General features: G+C 34.4%; 1 protein-coding gene across 1 annotated transcript; it reads right to left on the bottom strand.

The window, feature by feature from the left end:
• Positions 1 to 1,185: 1,185 nt before the first annotated feature.
• Positions 1,186 to 19,831, bottom strand: LOC123313141 (protein no-on-transient A-like). Its single transcript, XM_044897878.1, has 2 exons — positions 18,586 to 19,831; positions 1,186 to 2,236 (listed from the first exon to the last, which is right to left on the bottom strand). The coding sequence occupies exons 1-2, from the start codon at positions 19,714 to 19,716 to the stop codon at positions 1,853 to 1,855; spliced, it is 1,515 nt and encodes a 504-aa protein (XP_044753813.1). The 5' UTR covers positions 19,717 to 19,831; the 3' UTR covers positions 1,186 to 1,852.
• Positions 19,832 to 21,517: the final 1,686 nt, after the last annotated feature.

Below are 21,517 nucleotides of genomic sequence, written 5' to 3' on the forward strand. Positions count from 1 at the left end.
TGCTGCAATTTTTTAGTTGTTCAAACTGAAAAGTGAGTCATGCGCGGGGTTTCAATTAAACCAACGTATTCTATATCGGCAACTGAAAAATGGAATGGGAAAAGTTGCTCGTACGCGGCAGGCCTTAATGGCCAAGATCAATCTTTGATATTATCGATCGAAAGAAAATTTTTTGTGATGTAGGTTATGGCAGATTAACATTATTTGATTTTGTTCTCCTCAAAGTCGCATCTTAAGCCCGTTTGCCGAGAATTCTCTAGAAAATTTACTCGAGATTTCATGCGCCGTGAAGTATGTACCGTTACATACGCACTTTCGGTAGAATACTCCGTTGAGTTGCGTACTAAATAATCTCTGCCGTTTTCTTGCGAGAATTTTGTAGAGAATTCTCCAGAGAATTCTCGGCTGTTGCAAACGGGCTTAATATGAGGATTTCATGAAAAGCAACAGATAATTCCGTTACTCAGGTGCATTGCATTCGAGTAGGCATTGCTGAGAGGTTAAATCTAGAGCAACTGTTTAAATTTACAGATATCATAAATCAATTATCTTTATGTATAAAAGAAAGTGACCATTTTGTTAGTTGCACCAGATAAACTAAGTTGTTATGAAGATTTGTTGGATTGGCCCGCTTATTATATGATTACTCTTTCGAGTGAAGCCAGAACGTGTGATTAGTGTTGCCGTGAAGGTTCTATATTCGATATTTGTACGTTGGCAATACATTTTCTAATTCCTTATTTTTGATACATCTGAGTCCAGGTTTAATCTAAATTTTCCAACAAAAGCATACGGGAAATTTCATGAAAAAATGAGGTTTTATATATGTAAATGTTATTCAGACTCCATTGGATGGCGCCGTACACATTGAGTTCTTGAAGCTTAAGTTACTGTAACAAATTGGTTTGTTACCATCAACCATCTACACACGGATTGGCAATCCAATTGGTTCTTTAGATGGCACAGTAATAAAGTGAAAATAGTTTAGTATTTTTTCCCAGGAAGGGGATGGTCAGTTAGTTGATCATACATAAATGTGTAACAACACAATATCATCAGGAATCGCCAGATTCAAAATGAATTAGTTTTCTCATAGCATTGGAAGATGTTAGGAAAATTAAATATTACCTGTAGTCGGGAAAATCTAACAGATTTGTTGAATTTCGAGGATTCATTCAAAAGGTATTTATTTTGATTATCTATTTTTATTTTCTTTCAAGAATACAATGTCTAATTTTTAGACACACAAACATTAATGTCAGTATATTGTTCTAAGGGAATAAATACAAAACATTTATCATAACTATTACTTCCAAATCAAAATTACATCCATATCTAAAAAAAAAATTGAATCTTGTCTTAGATGTTGGATTCCTGTATAGCATAAATCGATTCAGACTGAGTAAGCACAAGACACCCTTATAGATAAAAAAACTCAGTACACAAACAATGAGGATTTACTATAGATATTAAATATACCGCTCTGGTGAAACTGGTGAACAGAGGTGATAAATGCGACAAATATTGTCATGAGAAATTATTTTGAATATACCAGTGTCCTAAAATGTACTCCACATAAAAGTAATTTCATATAAGAGAAAAAGCAGAAGCAAAACCTCATGATTGAGGTTTTAAGTCGGACAATATGAATGAATATCAAATTTTGTTTGGATGAGGTGAAGAAGATATTGCTTGTAATGAGAAGATATTACTTTTTATCTGTTATAAGAAATTATTCACGAAAAAGAAAGCATCTTGAAAGCCCAGATAAAAAAGAAATCACATAAATCAAAACCATGAATTCAATAAAATAACTGCTTACAAAAGAATGCAGTTGTTTTAATGTGGTGAATTAGAAGCGTCTTCTTTTCATTGGATAATCATCCCTACGACTGTCATTTACCCAGTGTCCCCTAGATTGCGAACCAGTTTTACCGGGATTACGTCCCATATCAGCTCCAAATCGTTCTCTTTCGAAATTATTCATACTAGGTTTGATATCGTTATCGGCATTTCCTGAGAACAAATTGCTACCGAATTGAGAGTCTTGAGCATCCAACATGCTATCAAGTTGGTGAGCCTGCATAAACAGACTATTCTCCTGTTGACGTCTACGCAATTCTTCTTCTTGGTGTATCATTCGAGCTTGCATTTGTTCTTCCTGTCTCCTCATTTGTTCTTCAGTTCTCTGACGCTGTTCTTCGGCCTGTCTTTCTTTCATCTCCCATTCACGTTTCTGCAAGAAATGATCCGTTTGTCTATGTGTTATAAAACCAAAATCATGCCGCTCTCCATAAAACTAAGTTCAACTCTTTCTAACCAACATCCATAGAAGGATATATATTTTAAATGCAGATTACTCATTTTCAATTGAATAAATTCGTTACATTTTCATAGGTGCAATAAATTGCGACGGATTCTATTTATGTATCGAGATCTGGCAACACTGGTATTGCCAGTGCCATCTTGAAGTTTGGCAAAGTATACGTAGTCAGAACGTGCGAATAATATTTGTCTTGTTTCACAAGAAGTTAAAAATTTTATCTCAGCCATAAAGTGGAATTAAATCGCAAGAATTTTCCAGCTGTCATTAATCAGGCTTTCGAAGTGGTCTAACTCAAGAAGTTCATGAATTAATTTGTCTCAACTTTTGGCGATAAAACGCCATCCAAAATACCGCTGATACACTCAATTCAAAGGTAGCCGTGGTTCGCCCACTAAGTCTAAGGGCCAATTTCACCAAACGATGATTTAACTCCACTCAGTTGAACTCAGATTAAAATTTGAAAAACTGTCTCTAACATTAACATCTGCTTTGTGTATGAAGTGAAGTAAGGAGGGAAGGGAAATCACAGAACACAGAGACACTCGATTTTATCTGGAGTGAAGATGCCTCTCATAGACATAAAGCGGGGGGTTTCTTTGCTTAACGCCAGTTACGTTTAATTTCGAGTTATATCTTTGGTGATAATGGCCCTAAGAATAAAGCATTAGTAAGACAAGCATATACAGTGTAATTCCCGCTATGGCACATCAGACGTTAATCGAGAATTAATCATAATTTTGTGATGAAAATTTATATGTTACGATTTTCACAATAAACAACTTTTGGATAGCTGATTTGATGACAATTTCAACAGTAAAAACGCAACGGTCTATCAGTTATTGGGATTCTCTTCTTGCTTAGGAGGTTTATTCAAAAAAAAAATTACCATTTTCACTTTTGTATTGAGTAGCATTATAACACTGTTTGCCATACTTTAAATGTATAGAGTGTTTATGAGAAGATCAGCAAATTGGACAAATCGAATTCAAAACAATTCAAAACGAATTCAAAAGGTTTTAAAATAATAAATTAAATTTTCTATTGTCGATGATAGTCTACAGTACATTCTGTAGAAAAGAGGGGAAGGGGGAGGTTCCCTGAATAAAAACTCTATTTAAAATGAAAAGTTTCAGTTATCGAAGAAAAACTTGAAATAAGGGAAAAGACCAATTTAGAACTATGTACTTGATTATTCTTCGACTGGAAACTGGAAATCCACAGAAAAACCTCAAGTTCCATGTAATAGAAGGTAAACCACTTATCAAAAGTAACTCATTCTCGAAACATTAATAATCGAATGGTGGCTCGTTTCTTCATTAGAACTGGGCACGTGGCCAGAAATACCTCCCGAAAATCAGAACATTAATTCAGCTCAATGTACGACCATATATTGGCGGTTAATTGAGAGGCACCAATCCCCAAGACGAACCATTTTGCATCACGAGCTCACACATATATGAAGAAATAAGTGAGAATTTGGACAGAAAAATCTAATTGATCCTCCTTTCTCAACATAGCCACCAATGATGCGTGGACAACGATGTTCATCGCCCGAAGGAGCGAAGGAGGAGAGGTTGAGGCATGTTTTGTGGGTATCATCTTCTGACTGTAGAGTGTTGGTTCAATCGCATGCAAAAGCGAATATTTTGGAAAGCCATAAAAATATTTCTTATTTTCACATTTTTGATATTTCGAGGTCGACGAAATACTTCATAGCAAACTCCTCAGATCTATTCGAGCATTTTTCTGCAAAATAGTGAATACCGAAGATATGAATTTCGTGAGCTACTTTTTACTCACTCTACGCCAAAGATACTTGATATAAAGAAAAATTCTGAAAAGAGTTGGAGAAAATGATAACGCTGTCGAGGAATGAAAGTGCAAAGACACTTTTATCAAAACATATTGTATAAAGTGATCTCGAGGATTGTGGCATTCAAGTCACTAGTGAGTAGTCACATAGATACGTCTATGGTCGAAGCCACAGACAATTCAACTGGCACCGACTAGTAGACCCAGTGAACTGAATAAAGTTCAATCATCATTGAGTTTAGATATTTTAGAAATAATCTTTTCACACTAGCGGATGAAGTGAAATATTCTACCCGTATATTGCGGCTATTGATCAATAGCATGTATTTTTAACAGAAATGTAACTCTGATTCATATTAAAAAAAAACATGATGTTAATTATCAAAATTGATAAGAGTTACAATTTTCGAATAAATTGCAACCCAATGAACCGGAAAGTTTTCTTAGTAATACACATTATAATCGAAATACTTATTGTAGATCTCCATTTCATGAAATATCCCGAAAAATAATAACTTAATCGCTATGAAAAGAAGTGCAATATTTAAGTAGAAAGTATTTCAGAAACGAAAACTGCAATTTCGCCAGTGGCGTAGAATTCAAAAGCGATTAAGCAGTGGCTTATCCCTGTCGGCAAGCATTTGTAAAAAAGTTGATTTGATTGAATTTAGGGTCTATTACAGTACCCACAATTCATCCCAAATATGCTGGGCAAAAAACACCTTGTGACTCAGACAGGAGACCTATTTGGCTTGAGTGTTCATATTTTTAGCTCATAAAACTTATATGTATGAATATGTATGTACAAGTAAGCCAATAAATCTTCAAATCAGGGACAAAAAAAACTGCGTTGAAAAATATAGGGAGTCCCACCGACTCGCCTCTATACCTTTGACATAATAATGATAATAAGTCAGTTAAAAGTATCACAGCCCTTTTTCATCCAAAAACCCATTATTGATATTGATGTCAATATTTGACTCGCGAGTATCCGCTTCATTTGCAAACTTGTAGTCGTTCACATGACTCGAGCGGCTCGATGAGCATAGCAATCCTTTTTTTTTATATACCGGCAACAAGCGGAGCCACTCAAGCCATAGGCACGTAAGGCTCGGGCGCTTGTCTCTCGGCTCGAGCTATCGTCTACATCACGCATTGTTTCAACGTTCACCCAAGACATTAGGAGACTCACAAGCAATTGACCAGCAGATATTGAAAAAGGATTGAAAAAGTTTTTTCCGTAGAGGAGATCCTATGAAATTATTACTTCTTATACTTCGAAGTAGCAAATAGGCTAATAAAATCTCGTTATGCCTCACTTTCTAATGTATGTTATATATGTAGAGATATATCCACATGAAAAATTACATCCATGGTTTTTGGGTGCCCTGTAGAATTTTTCCTTTTTTTTAATGATTTCCGCAACACCAAGTTGCGTTTCTGTGTACCATGATGGCAAGAAAATTAAATCCATAAGTTTTTCCGGATATCCTACAATGTCCTACATGTAATTCGCCAATACACCAATATACAGGATGTCCCGGAAAGGGAAACTAACGTGAGATAGGGAACATCTAGACTCTAGAGGATCATGAAAAACCCCCATTTGTAGTATCTAGGAGTTATAAATTCTGATGTGATTGGAAATTAAAACCACCCTATCGCCCGAACGGAATCACTGATTAAAGGCGGAAACACATTATTAACACGCGACGCGAGCTGACGCGCGTGGCGTCGGCTCGGGTGTTCATAGTATGATTCTCGTCTGTGGAAAACAATACATTTGATTCGACTCAACACGCATCACGTTTCATCGGGTCGCGTCGCGTTTTAATAATGTGTTTCCGCCTTTAAGGTAAGCGTCCACAGTTCCGCATCGTACTCAACGCACGAATCGCATCGAAAATATTTTAGAATGCTTCGTATAGGAGCTTATATAAGTGCGTCCACTGATACGTATCGTACTGCCCGCATGCATCGCTTGATTATTTTAATGCGATCCGTGCGTTGCGGACGATGCGGAACTGTGGACGCTTACCTTTATCCGAAATTTGAAAGACAGCTTTTATGAGGCTCCAGAAAACTGCAATCAAATATCATTCGATTTACAGGACCGTACCACATAAATTTAGACAGTTTTTAAAAATTAGCGAAATTGTCCTGTGCAATTAATTTCATTTCTTCGAGAACTGCGTAAACTGTAAGATTCATTTAGTAAATTCGCCAAATAATAATGAATTCCTGATAGTGACGATAATTTTTTCTCTTGTGTCGATATTTGACACCCTACTCATCTCATAACGTAGTGAATTTTGAATTTTTATGAATTTAATCAATTGAATATATATTATTGAATGTTAATTTCAGTTTTCATTTGATTGCATACATCAGTTTTCAGAAGCGTAGCTCAAGGATGAGTCCTCAACAATTATTCATTTTTAAGTCATAATTAGCAAGAATAAACTATGATGTGATCGATAAGAACTAGATAAAACGAAACAAGAGCTTAGTGCCTCTCGTTATCTGTTCGAAATGGAGGCGTACCAGATCATTCTGATTATTCATTCAATCTATCATAATAAGTCAACGTCAAAGTGGGAGTAAATCAAAAGTGCATCTACTATAAGAAATAACATCAAATAAAATTATCTCTGCAACCAAAGATGTAAAGTTATTTCATTGATTCGATTCATTAAGATTTACAGTAACTTCGTTGTCACTATGAAAAAAAAAACCACTTCTCGGCAACCTAGCACCATACAACATCATTTGGCGAATTAAATAAATGAATCTTTCAGTTTACGCAGATATCGAAAAATCATGAAATTCATTGTACAGGGTGATTTTGCGAACTTCTAAGAACTGTCCAAATTTATGTGATACGGTCCAGTAAATCGATCCTGATGGCAGTTTTCTGGAGCCTCATAGAAGCTCTCTTGCAAATTTCGGATGAATCGGTGATTCTGTTCTGAGGATAGATACGACTGATTTCAATTTCCATTCAGATTTGAAAAACAGCCTGTAAATCAGAATCTAAAATTCCTAGACTTTACATACATATGGGGGTTTTTCGTGATCCTCTAGGTCATTTCTGTATACCATTAAAATATTTCCCATCTTATCCGGGACCACCTGTATATGTAAAAAATCGTAGGAATTGCCGTTTTCTACACTTTTCCGTTGCGACATTCGTTTAGCAACAACCTGTCTACAAGGAGAACCTTTTACTTGAATTGATGAGAAACTGGTAGTACAGTGAACGAAGTACATTCATATCATTTCTTGATGTCAGTCTTTCTCATGAAATAAGTGATGTACGGTATGAAAAGTTCTCAAAAGACCATGTCAGCACTTCACGTTAAGTGATACGTAACTAGTAGCAAGATTGTCAATAGGCTCGATTCTATCCTATTTCTAGTTTTCTAGATTTTCTAGAACTTGAAAACTGCCCAGTTTTTTGAATATTCATTTTTTTTTTCGTTGAAAACACACATTGAAAGGGGACAAATGAAAAGAAAATAAATATTTATCACTAGAATCCAAATCGAAACCCCTGAATTCAACAAAATTAAGCACATCAGAATCATAGTATGTATCTATCGAAATGTAACGGTTGAGAAAACTACTGGAAATTTTAAATGAAATTATCTGTAAATAAATTAAACAGCAATATACTATTTCTGTTAAACTGTAAGAAAGGCGGGGTGCAGAGTAGTCTCTTTCAAATTTTCAGTTTCAGGACTAATTTCAATTCGTCAATAATTTTTGAAATGTGGTTTTGAGAAATCACAGAGCGAACCAACTGTCCATACACCATACCCTCAAACGCTACAGAAAGATACGTGTCGGCTTCATATTGCCGAGGGACCAGGAATGTAAATTTTTAAGCTACATTCACAGATCCTTGTCCTACCAAAGCAGTGCAACAGCGACGAGATAACGAGCCGATATTCCCAGCGTGTATATTTCGTTTCGTCTATGATTAACATAAATCCTACACCCACCAAGGAAACATCTGAGCTGCATATCGCCGTTTTGATGCCGAGCGTTTCGACAAGTCAGTTTCGAAGCAATATTCAAGCTGTCTGTTGTTGAATAATGGAACGATGAATTAATATATTGGCAAAACAGAAATCATCGGATGCTGTAGAATGATCAACTCAAAACAATAACTCAAATTATAGACTAGCAGAATATTCTTGTACAGTAAGTGTAGAAATGGAAAGCAGATAACCCGCTTACCGGTGGCCGGCGTCGATCAGCAATGTTTTCAAGACTTTATATTGGATGGAGTAAAAACAGGCTGAGGCTGGTAGATCTGTTTGAAACTTGATCATCATCTGATAATATGATTGCCTTATATTCGGTAGTTTTCGAATTTTCAAGGTCTGTATTCATCCCATAAATCTCTTCAGATTAGAATATGGCGAATAACATCACTTATTTAAAATATTGGAAAATTATGACGAAGGGTTTTTTCAATATACATACTCGAATGAGCCAAGAAACATTCCGATATACAGTGTGTGTCCCGGGAAGAATGCGACAAACGGATACCATGAATTAATGTCATCAGGCTGGACTCGTATCAAGAGGTTTCAATCGCCTTCGTTTGGGATATACAGGGTGATGTTCATCTTATAAGTGGAATTTCCCAGTTCAATAACTCTTGAACTAAACGACAGAATGATTTAAAATTTTGAAGTTTTGTCACCCTTTACTATCGCCTTTTTACAATATTTCTGAAATCGAATAAATCATATCCGTACTGTGAAAATTTTAGACTTTTCCTATTTTCGTGAATATTGGATCACCCTGTACGTGGACATTATGATTTTTTTCGTTTTCGTAACCACAAAGAATCAATTCAAAATAAAAATTCTAAATCTCTGCTTGGCACCGTCATACAGGGTGATCAATAAACATTTCCTTCAATAAATCTTGAACTTATAGACGAAATTACATACATATTTCAAACATTACAGTTTTGTCGCCCTTTTCGACTGCCTTCCCTGAAATTTTTATCAAATTGGAAAAACAGAATAGGACTGGCAAAATTTCAGACTATATTTTCACCTATATTTCCGATGATATCGTATCAGCCTATGCATAAACAATATTATTTTTATGACTGAACTAAATACCAAATGAAAAAAATGAAAGGAATCTATTTGAGAAAACTTCCAATCAACAAACTGGATAAAGGATAGAACAAAAAGCTCAAAAACAAATTAAATGGAAAAATATTCAGTTTAGGAATTGTTCAAAATGGTATCCCACCATTTCAATACATTTTTAGCGCGTTGATATAGTAGATAAAGCTTTCGCTATCGTATTCGGATGTGATTCAATAATATCGCAAGCATCAATAAAATTCTTTGTATGTAGTTGCTCCCTACTTTTCATCTGTACTGCATAGGTCTCTTGTTTAAGCGCTCCCCACAAAAAATAATATAATGGTGTCAGATCTGGGGATCGGGGAGGCCAAGCCACATGTCCACCTCTCGAAATCCATCTGTTTTCAAAAGTGTTAGCCAAATATTCGAGCACTTCTCTTGAATAGTATGTTCCAAACAATTCTTATAAATTTCTCCTGTCAACCTATTTTCAAAAATGTGAGGGCAAATCAAACGATTTTTGTAGATACCATACCAAACATTTATCGAGAATCTTACTTGGGAATATTTTTGAATTATTGATTGGTGATATAAACATACATTTAAAAGAGAACTCTAATCAGTCGATTTTATATCAGTGTACTTTGAGTCAACATGGATTTGTGTCATATATTAACAGAGAAACTAGACAATCTGCATATTCTTCTAGTGTATTAGATCATATTTTCGTTAGAAATAAGGCTGTGACTAGAGTCCCGACTCGGGATCCGTGTCCAGTCCCGACGGACGAAATCAAATGACTCAATCAGTTTGTCTATGGACTCAATTACCAAACAAGTCGCTTGTCCTTACTCGGGATCCTTGTCCAATCCCGACATTGTAAAAGAGTTTTGAGGTTATGTTCGCGAATCCTATAATATTAGTTATGAATAGTTGCGACAAAATACAAAAGTAGTGATTGCTTATCAAAAAATAGTGTGGGCTTTTTCAAAATCAAGATTGCAAAGACAGGAGAAATACTATCTTGGAATATGAGAATGGAAGGAGCATCGAAGTATGCAATTCTAACTGGTGAGAAAGTTGAGAATTGCTTAGTGTAAATTGATCCAGAGGAATTGCCAGACAATTTTTGATTCAGAAGTGAACCTCTTCCTCACGGCAATTCTTGACTTGAAAAATGTGATCGAGAAAGGAACCTGGAAAATATATTTGTGAAATGTATGATATTCTATACGAAATAACGCTACAATGCTGCGGCACTTCAATGAAATGTATTTTTATTTGAAGTGTATGAGAATTTAGCCAAAAATGTAGAGGTAGTGGTTCTGTTTAAAATGTTCACCTTAGATGTTTCATTTCAAGATTGCTCTTTTTTCTCTTTATAAATGTGATGATTTGAAAATAAAATATATGTACTTTAACAACATATTTACCTTTGTAGCAACTCATATCTACATGCCCGATTGAAATATAAATCATTGTTTCTAATTGACTGGGCATAGGCGCATGATTTTCGCTACTTCTTTCACTGCTTAATAATTTCAAAGCACCAGTGCAGCGTATCGTTGAATTCGGGACCGAATATCAGTCCCGAATTTAATGACGTCACTCGGGACTGGACACGAGTCCCGAGTCGGGACTCTAGTCACAGCCTAGAAATAATGGTAAAATAGGGCGAAGATATTCTTTCAATTCCGGAGTTTCCCATACCTTCCTCACGGATCATTTCGCAAGCTGCTTATCGTTAGGTTTTTAAATAATCATTGTGTTAAACAAAGAAAACGGACGAGTAGTAAGCTAGCCATCCACATAAATTATGGTGTTTTGAAAGATAAAGTGAAGAATGAAAGTTGGAATGATGTTTTAGAAACCCAAGATCCACAGGAAGCTTTTTCTATTTTTGAGGATAAACTCAAAAAATTCATTCAATCAGACTTGATTGAATGGTATGAATGGTATTGACTAATACCATAAAAAATACAAAAACTCAAGTCTGAAAGAAATCAAGCCGTGGATAACTATCGGTCTGATAACTTCTATGAAAACTCGGGATAAAATGAAAAAGAAAATACAATTGAATGGTACGGATGAAGACAAGCAGAATTTCAAGATATATGGAAACAAATTGAATATTCTTATACGTAAAAAGGATTATTATTCTGATAAGATAGAAAACTCAAGGGGAAATTCTAAGGAGACGTAATAAATGTAATAAATGGTAATAAATGAAATAACAAATAGATACAAAAAAGAGATTCACCGAAGTCAATTACAGATGATATAGCGAACACTTTCACTGAATAATAAGGACATGGCAGATAAATTCAATAATTTTTTTGTAGATATTGTAAAAAAGATGGCGTCGATGATAAAGAAACCAAATAACAACAGATTATTCAAGTTCAGAAGTTCATATTCTTGAACCCGGTAGACAGATACGGGATTATTCATGTGATTGCATCTCTTAAGAATGATGCTGCGCCAGGTATTTCTGCTAAACTCTTAAAATTTTTACACATGCATCTTTTAACACCTTTAGTTCATATTAGTGATTAAGTATTCGAGTACTCTAACATACCCCTTGAATAATCAACTATGTAGTGGCAAAGAGGACACGAATACCAGTGATGAATGATACCCCTTGAATGGAAGGAATCGTTAGTGATATGTATACACAAGGCTAATGAAAAAAACAAACTTACTAATTATGGGCCAATTTCACTAATCAACAACATTTTAATGTCCTAGGCTCAAACCAATACGGTATCAGAGAGGGAAAATCCACTCAAGGTGCAATGAAACAATTTCATTTCCTACTTGTTGAGGGTATGAACGGGAATAAAAAAATGTATGGCGGTGTTTCTGGACTTGGCAAAAGCGTTTAACACAATCTCACATGAGATATTGCTTGACAGACTTGAAGCGGTGGGTATTAAAGGTAGTTGTCTGATGTTACTCAAAAATTATTTAAAAGATAGAGTTCAGTGAGTTTCATTGAATGGGAAACTGAGTGAAAGAAAGAACATTGACTATGGGTATACCTCAGGGAACTGTCTTGGGACCGCTTTTATTTCGGATATCCTTGAATCAATTGCTATTGTTGAAGATAACAGACGGCGAAATTTTATCTTATGCCGATGATACGATGTTTTTTTTCTGGGGAATACATGGGATGGGTGTTTAGATGTTAAATCTAATTTCGTAACGTTTTCTTTGATGAAAAACAAACAACTTACATTTTCTACAGTTCCAATACATATATCGGACAGTGAAGACTCGAGTTGCTCATGTCCGAAAATAAATAAGGTAACTGTCACAAGGTATTTAGGTGTTTATTTAGATCAATATATGAGATGGGAACTACATGTAGAGTATTTGAAGACACGCCTTAGAAATGCTGCATATATTTTCTACAAACTGCGTAAAGTAACATCTATTCCCTTCATGCTGAAAGTTTACGTTGTAAGATATGCAATAGTTGTGTGGGGGGCCTATTCGATACTGCGCTGGAAGGTTTGCAAATTATACAAAAATATATTTTTAAAATAATTTTGAATGTCAGAAAAACACATACCATCGAATTATTATTTGAAAAATGTAAGAGACTCAATTTAAGACAAATATATATTTCGGAATGTTTAATACACCAGATCAACAGTTGTAAAAACCTCATTGAACATGATTTTTCCACAAGACATCGAATCGAACGAAACTTAAGTGTGCCACTTATTTTCAAGAGCCATTTACAACGAAGCTTTCAATATCTTGGTCCAAAGTTTTACAATTTATTGCCCCCTACATTGAGATAATATGTGAACACAAAGAACAAAAATAGTATATTACAATATGTTAAACAACATTTCCAGACATTTTTTAATGTTATGTCATAATAGGTGAACTTATTCCCTTCTTTCTTGGTTCTTGCGTGAGCGGATCTTATAATTTTGGATATAATTGAATATTTTTATGCGTTTGGGATTATTCGGTAACTAAGAGATGCTGTGCGACATACAGGCTCCAAGCTTAGACTACACAGGGTCTCAGAATAAAATATGTATAATTGTGTGTATATTACCGAATAAATATTATTATGACTTTAGCCTTGCGGCTTTCACACTCCTCTCCAGAGGTAAATTCACTTATCCCAGATATCTCAGATATCAAAAGGATTAAGCTCTGTTGGAGCCCTTTCCAGGTTTTCGGGCTCGTGGTGGTGGTCGGGTCCGGGTCGCTCCTCGGCTCCCTGCTGTCGGTTGGATTCTTGCTCCACCCGCATTGGCTTGTTCAATTTGGATCGTAACACTTGTTGATATTCATATCAGCGGGTGGTATGCATCTGAATTTATCTTTATTATCATATACATTTATGTATATATACGTATGTATACTCGTATATGTAAATTCAAAAACCCGTGCAGTGCATTTTTCCGTCATTCGAATTTTCCATAACTCGAAGTCAAAGTACTGGCCCTTGGAGATTCGAGTTAGGGTTTCAAGTTCCACTGTACTAGTTTACTTGATTTTTATTTGTTTATTGATCACCCTGTATTACGATGCCAAGCAGAGATTCATAATTTTTATTTTGAATTAATTCTTTGTTTACGAAAAAAAAAGAAAAATCAAAATATCCACTTACAGGGTAATCCAATATTCACGAAAATAGGAAAAGTCTGAAATTTTACCAGTAGGTATCTAGGATTTCAGAAATATTGAAGATAGGCGATATTAAAAGGTGACAAAACTTCAAAATTTGAAATCATTAAGTCGATTTGTTCGAGAGTTATTGAACTGTGAAATTTCACTCATAAGATGAACATAACCCTGTATATCCCAAACAAAGACACGTAGTCCATTAAAATCTCTTGACACAAGTCCAGCCTGATGATATTAATTCATGGTATCCATTTATCGCATTCTCACCGGGACACCTGTATATTGAATATAATGTCTTTAAATATTATTCAAATCATCCTCAAACCGACTTGAAAGAAATGAATTCAAATTCGTAACTTTCTTTAGGATGTAATGATCCTGTATGTTTGATTTCTTGCAATAAAATCATTTCTTCTTCTTCTTACCAGACTTTTTTGTATTTCGTGGGTACCATTAAATTGCAACCACATCGACATGTTCACTGAACTGAATCTAAAAGCCGCGTTTCTTCAGAGTAAAAACTCCATGTGGCCTGTTTGTGTTATGTCGAAAGGGTGGCGATGTTGCTCGGGTATGGTGGTACAAGGTCTTCAAGCTACATGTGCTCTGAGAATTTGCGTTCAATAACGGAAATGAAAATTAACTTACTTGCTTATAGCTACTTTGAAGCTTAACAGAATCTTTTCGAAAAGACGTGACCATAAAAGCAGTAACCAAAGAAGTAAGCGACGTAGGCCCAGTTGCAGGATAGCCTGTCCTATCAAAATTCAAAAAGGTCATTTTTGAAGGGGAAAATGGAGGATTCAGATTTTAATGAAGTATTAAATTTGAATGGACTTTCCTGCAACTGGACGTAAAGCAAGTTTTTTATTAATATAATTTGTTCTTGAAAAACCTTAAATTATAAATAACAAATCGTTTTTAACATGTTAATGGTATCTTTTCATTGACAATTTAGTGGTACTCGTAGAAAGTAATGGATTAATTGATCTCTTCCTAAGTAATTTTTATGTGATGACAACACCATGTTGCCTACTTGTGCGTGTCTAAATCGTGTCGCTATCGCGTCTATGTTGCTCCTCTTCGGTGGCACAAGACCACAAATCAATATCAATAAAAAATTTCATAAAATTCAATTGTTATGCATATTACGATATGGTCAGAGGTAGATGTTGAAGGACAGAGCAATCGACTCATCAAGTTCAATTCGCCAGATTCCTTGCCCTAATTGTGATAAGACATATAGACAAACGACGGTAATACTTCAAACAAAGAAAAAAGAAAACATAATAAAGACTGTAATAGCCCAACTAACAGTGACAACACAGCTATGATTACACATACACAGGTAACATGAAAAGTTTAATTTTCATGAAGTTGAGATTGTAGATTATGAAATACTGAATAATACTGAAAATTTCAGCGAAATGAATGAATTTCATCAAAAAACTGAAATAAAAGTATAATATAATATTCATATGCAAGTACAATGGAAAATCTATTGTTTTGTTAGTCAGATCCATAGAACTAATAACTTCCAATGGAAGCGGTAAAGGAAAGAGAAACGTGTTGCCTAGAGAAAGATAGAGCTAGTAGTGGCAAAAAGCTCGCTAAAAGCGTTGTTTACTAGTGTTTATGTTGTTGTTGTGGTTTTTGTGCGATTTTCGGAGTATTTTCAAATAAAAGTGTTTAAATAGGACCAATACATAATGGTGAAATCTTGTGCAGCCATTAACTGTACTAAAATATTCAGGAAGGGCGAGAATATTAAATTCCACAAGTAAGTTTTCCTATGTATCTTTCTTATCTGAGTTTTTATTTATTTCAATTAACTTAAGTTTCTGATCTAGAATCAGGAATTGGTAATTTTAAAGAACAACCATTTAATGCAAAACTAACATTTATTTTATAATTCATGAGTGTATAAGATTTAAATAAATATCATTTAAATAACTTTCTCACCAGGCCGGTTTGTCATTCTATTCTTTTTTATATGTACTAATAAATATGTTGTTTAATACTTGTTGAATCTAAGAAATTGTTTTCATTTTCAATTTTGATTGTGTAATAAATGTTATTTCAGAATGATAATTTTTAAATACAAATAAAAGTATATCTTCATTTACTTGAAGATGCTGCTGTGTTGGTGAATGTCATGTAATTCAGTTTCTAATGCAAATAAAAGTTATCTATATTCAAAATGTTGCATTTTCATTATTATTATATTGATTACTATATTGAAAGAGATCACAATTACTAATATATGATTATACAATGCGTTTAAAAATTCAATTCCGGGGTTATATTTCCTGTACACTCTCTGTTTTTTGTCTTGATAATAGCAGCAGAAGTAAAGTGGAGGGTTGAAAAAGTTTGCGAATGAAACGGTGAATTCATTTTTAGTTCGTAGTATATCATTAGCTAAAGTCAAATAAACTGGAAAAGATAAATGGTGAACGACCTCTGAAAAAATATCACCCTGTAGATTTTCATTAATTTTTGACATGTCCGATTATGTAAAACCTTCAGCTTGAAGCATATTCCAAATTTCAGCCAAGCATTTAAAAAATGGCATGGGTTATAAAAAACAAACAGAAAAATAACTTTCAAAACCGAACAGCTCGCGTTTGATGTCCTATGTGTGTATGACCATTTTTCCTAAAAATTCCCAAGAGAATAAACCCCTAAACTTATTGTATTAAATTTTGAAACACTCTGTATTCAGTCAAATTCATTAAATAAACCATTAGTGCGATCGTAATAGGATTTATATTTTTCTTCCTGCTAAGTTCCTTGAATTTTCATATGAAAAGTGCGCTTTCAATCATTAATTTTTGCACCTATAAAAACAAATAATCATTTAGGCAATGCATACGCTCAGAAATGTTCATGTTTGCTTCTAGAATTCTCATGAAAAACGCAGAAATAACAGATTTCCATACGAATTGAATGCATTTTGAATGGAATTTGCGGGCTTTTTGCCACTACTAGCTCTATCTCTCTCTTAGTTGCGCTGGCAACACATTTTTCCATAGCTCCAATATGGGAGGGCTCATCCATGTTAGGTTAGTATATCTATGGTCAGATCATAAGCTTGTTTTTTTTCTTATATTGACTCAACCATAGGCGGAAATAGGGGGGGGCCAGGGGGTGCCCCCCCCCACAAAAAATGTTTATTTCCGCCTATGGACTCAACATGGTCTGATTGCATGCTTTGCTATGAATAAATTGAAATCGGAATATCGGATTCAAGCTTACTTTATTGTAATTTTCATGACAATAGGCGTCTGAAAATAGGAAAGCAGCGCCTTCAGTCGTAAGCCGCGAAACTATAAATATTGAAATAATTGTAAATTATGATTAAATATCACCAAAAAATCTTTTTATTACTTGTGTAATCTATAAATTTTTTATTTTGTATGATTAAGGATAATTCATTTTTATTATTATTATTATTATTATAGAACTATTGATAGATGGACTGGCTAATGGATCTTCTGAATTCAAAGCATTTATTCATTTATCCAAGAAACAGGACATAAGATATCGATTGAAATTGGGAGTGAAAACCCCAAAGAGTTTAAGAAAAAGGAAATAATAACTATGTAGAAAACAACAGAAACGTTCAATGGTGTAGAACGTAGGATAGGCTATGCATTGTAGACTGTGTAGGAAGGTATCGATGTTGACATTTCCTGAAGACATTATGTCCACCTCTCTCTTTTGAATGAATCAAGCCTTTTTGTCTCTCTATCCCCTCAGAATTTGAGAATAATTTTTTTACAGATAGAATTCTCATTAAGGAATCAAATGTTATATTTCTCAACGATTTTTTTGAAATATTCCTAGAATGAACTGAAGTATTGAGTCAATTTATTGGGAGAAATGTGAATGATCAATTATTATTTATGCCCCACCGCAGATGCTACAGATAATTTTTTATAAGTAGAATTCCTTATATCTTATAATGAATATACTACAGTACAATCGCGTTAATATGAACACGCGATCATATGAACCACTCCGTAATATGAACACAAAATTTTTTGTATGGACTACTCTGTAATATGAACAAAGTAGAATCTCACTAGTATGAACTTGTTGTAACTTGTCTATTTTATTCCAAGGAATGAATTTTTTTCACGATTTATCGTTAGTTTGATTGAGATACCCTGAAAGACATACATAAAAAAGCTGTTTTATCGAAATTTATCGCGAAGAAGACTCAGTCTAAAATAACATAATTTTTGTCCACAAAAGATAAGTCATTATAATTAACTTTAATTTATTATTTTTTGAATATCTGATGGTTTTTCTTTTTCAGTAGACTTCTTATGTATAATTATCAAAGATTTTTTTGTACTCAGTAAGAAAAATAACCTAGAGAACCTGTAAAAAAATTATTTTTCTTGACCTTCAGAAATATGAACAGTTCCTGTAATATGAACAAGCCGGAATTTTTTGTGTTCATATTAACGCGATTGTACTGTATTATATCTATGATCAAATGAATACAGATAGCCTTCTTATTTTCAAAATTTTGAATCAAATTTGTTGAAAACTCAAAAGTTTGAATTGGTTCATACTCAAAGTTTGAGCCAAAGTTACACAATATAGAAAATGTTAAGCAACTGCAACTTAGGAAACAGAAATTTTTAATAACTTCAATAGACATACCTGCCTCTCCTTGTCCATTTCTCTCACCCTCAATTGCTCACGAAGCATTTCTGTCTCATGTTCATATTTTGCATACTCCATTTGAGCCTCTAATTTTTCTTTCTCCATTTCTAGTTCCTTCTTTAAAGCTTCTTCCTTTTGAGTGAAGAGCTCATGTAGTTGTTTCCATCTCATACCATACTCATGTTCAAAACTACTAACTTGAGCAAACCTAGGACCAACCTCACGCTGCTTCTGGAATTCTGGATTACGCTTAGGTATCAATTTATCAGGTAAACCATCATTATCCTCAATAACATCATAAGGCTCGACGATACAAGGTCTCAGAGATGAAGTTAAGAAAAAACAATTTTCTCTACACTCCCGAATAGCTGCTAAAGCACTACCTTTTCTGACAAACTCAACGATACCTTCTCCTGTATGTTTTCCTCTATCATCAATAATGATAGTGGCTCTTTCAATTTCACCAAATATTTGGAAGGCATGATAGAGTAATTCATTGGAAACATGTGAAGTCAAATTTTTAACCTTGATGGCGGTGCCTCCAGGGGCAAAACGAAGTCTTAAATTTCTACCTTTAAGTGGAGTACCATCCAATTCTCTCTTTGCTTTCGCGGCATTTGAATGGAAATCAAATTTTACAAAACCAAAATTCTTTTCTTTATTGACGAATACTTCGCCAACTTCACCGTAAGGTTTGAAGAATTCAATCAAATCATCTTCACTAACTTCGTTTCCAATATTACCAACATATAGTCGATTTCTCCCAGAGAATTTTTTTTCAGTCATATCTAACGGAGGTAAATCTAAGGTAGATCCAGAAATTTGATTCAATTTCTCCATCATTTTATCTTGGGGAGTTTTCATAGCATGATCACCATCTCTATGAAAATTTCGCTGATTGCCATCTCGAAATTCTCTTTTGGGGCCACCTTGTGGACCATCATTTCTAGGTCTCTGTCCTTGGTTTTGGAATCGTCCTTTTCCACCAAATTTACCAGCACCACCACCGCCACCGCGTCTGAAATTGCCACCAGTTCTTTGATGTCCACCAGGATTTTGATCAGGGTTTCCATTTTCTGTTGAACTTTCAACATTAGTTCCGGTTGTATCAGGATTTTGAGTAGCCATTTCAATCAATTTGAAAACTTTAAATAGTATGACAAAAACGATGCTATTAAAATTTAACCAATTTACACCTAGACGCCAAACTTGAAATAAGATGGAGGGGACAACAGACGCCAATGTCTGGATGATGTGACGCATAGACCACAGATTACCATTCTTTTTCTTTCTTCACTATGCGTATGGTCCGTATATAACACTTTGGTTTCTGTTGGTTAGTCAGAGATATGGAGAGTAGAGAGAAGGAGAACGATCGCCGTACTAAAAATGTGTCTCCAAAAACGGGGAAAATAGGTGTCGCTGCGATTACAGCGGGTATCGATAAGGAGTGGGGATTCAAGCGTCAATTTGAAATGAACAGCCTTCATTTTATTTAAGGTTATGTGTCATCGTGGTTTTTCTGATGATTTTTCAAATACCTTTCTTCAAATCTATATTGAATATGAGTTCTTTGAATTATATGCAATAAAATGCAAGTCGAAATCAATGAAATTCAAAAGAAATCACTGATCAAAAAAATTGTACCTACTTTTGTTTATCATTGTTTATTGAAAGCAGCTATGTTAGTTGGTTTACTAATCTTCAAAATTATATAAATCCGTAGTGAGGAGCAGTACACATCAAGACAACAAAAGGTAGCAGTCTCAGATTTATCACTTAGGTATTAGAGTAGATTCTTTTGCCAATACTCAGCTGAGAACCGATATAAACCATATATTATGTTATGCCAACAAAATTCTTCAAGAATATTTACTTCTGAACCATGTAGTTTTATTGGTTAAATATTCTTATTCAGAAGAGTCAACTTCTCACGAGGGATGACAATTTCGATTTCGTTTATCATGAATCCATCATCTTTTTGATATCTTCATCGCAAAAGTGCTCTTGACACACAAATTGATTGGGATTCTTGAGATGGTTTTTTCCAATTTTCTCTCAAAAATGCTCTCGGAAATTTTATCTCTTCTCCTTTTCTTTCCGATGCCAAAACACTCTTATACTAGCGCACGCTTCAACATTTCACCATGGTCATATGTTGTTCTCTTATCAAAAATCGACAATAATAATATTCCTATCAAAGATTATAGAGTAGAAAGATAGGAAACGAAGCGACTAAAGTGATGTGAGCGCCATCTGTGTTTCAAATGTGTTTTTAAGACTGGTTAAAATATCCATTCGAGGGACATATGAAATATTGCGAAATGTCAGTGTCAGATGGCCGTTTCGATCAAACACGTTTTGAATGTTTTGATTCTCGTATCCATAGACAACCTCGTATCGCATTTTGTTTATCAAGCTCGTTTTTGTCTAATTTCTTGACGAAAACCTCAAAATATCGTTCGAAAATCATTGTATGGTGAAGAACTGTGAATCAAATAAGACGAATTTTACTAATGAAAATGGGAATGTAAGTATTGAAACTGGTAACATGTGACCCGGTCATTCATTGATTTTTATTTTCAGTGCTACGAACTACGAAGTGGATTTTTGAGGGCGTAAAGGCCTACAAACACTACTGACTACACTATGTGCAATGAATATTTTACTTCAATTCAATTGAGAACTGTTCATCCACGTAAATTGTTGTATGCAGGAAGCATCCCTCGCATAGTTTTATGAAACCTTCTGTGAGTGTTTTGTTCATTCGTCAATCAATTTGTATATTTTGTGTCATGAAGAGACCATACCATGAAGAAATCATAAAAAAGCATGAAGAAATTATACTGACCGGCTTGAATACAGGTCTTGTATACCTCTGTAAGGTTTTTTCAATTGTGGTTCTAAAAATTTTGTAAATCATATGAAA

The sequence above is a fragment of the Coccinella septempunctata genome, chromosome 5 (assembly GCF_907165205.1).
Source record: "Coccinella septempunctata chromosome 5, icCocSept1.1, whole genome shotgun sequence".
In the NCBI taxonomy this organism is placed as follows: Eukaryota; Metazoa; Arthropoda; class Insecta; order Coleoptera; family Coccinellidae; genus Coccinella; species Coccinella septempunctata.

Bases quoted from the DNA above. Each gene is read 5' to 3' on its own strand.
- LOC123313141 (XM_044897878.1), bottom strand. From the start codon at position 19,716: ATGGCTACTCAAAATCCTGATACAACCGGAACTAATGTTGAAAGTTCA. The intron at 2,237-18,585 runs GTATGTCTATTG...CATTTCTTGCAG, and splicing joins AAATGGACAAGGAGAGGCAG to AAACGTGAATGGGAGATGAA.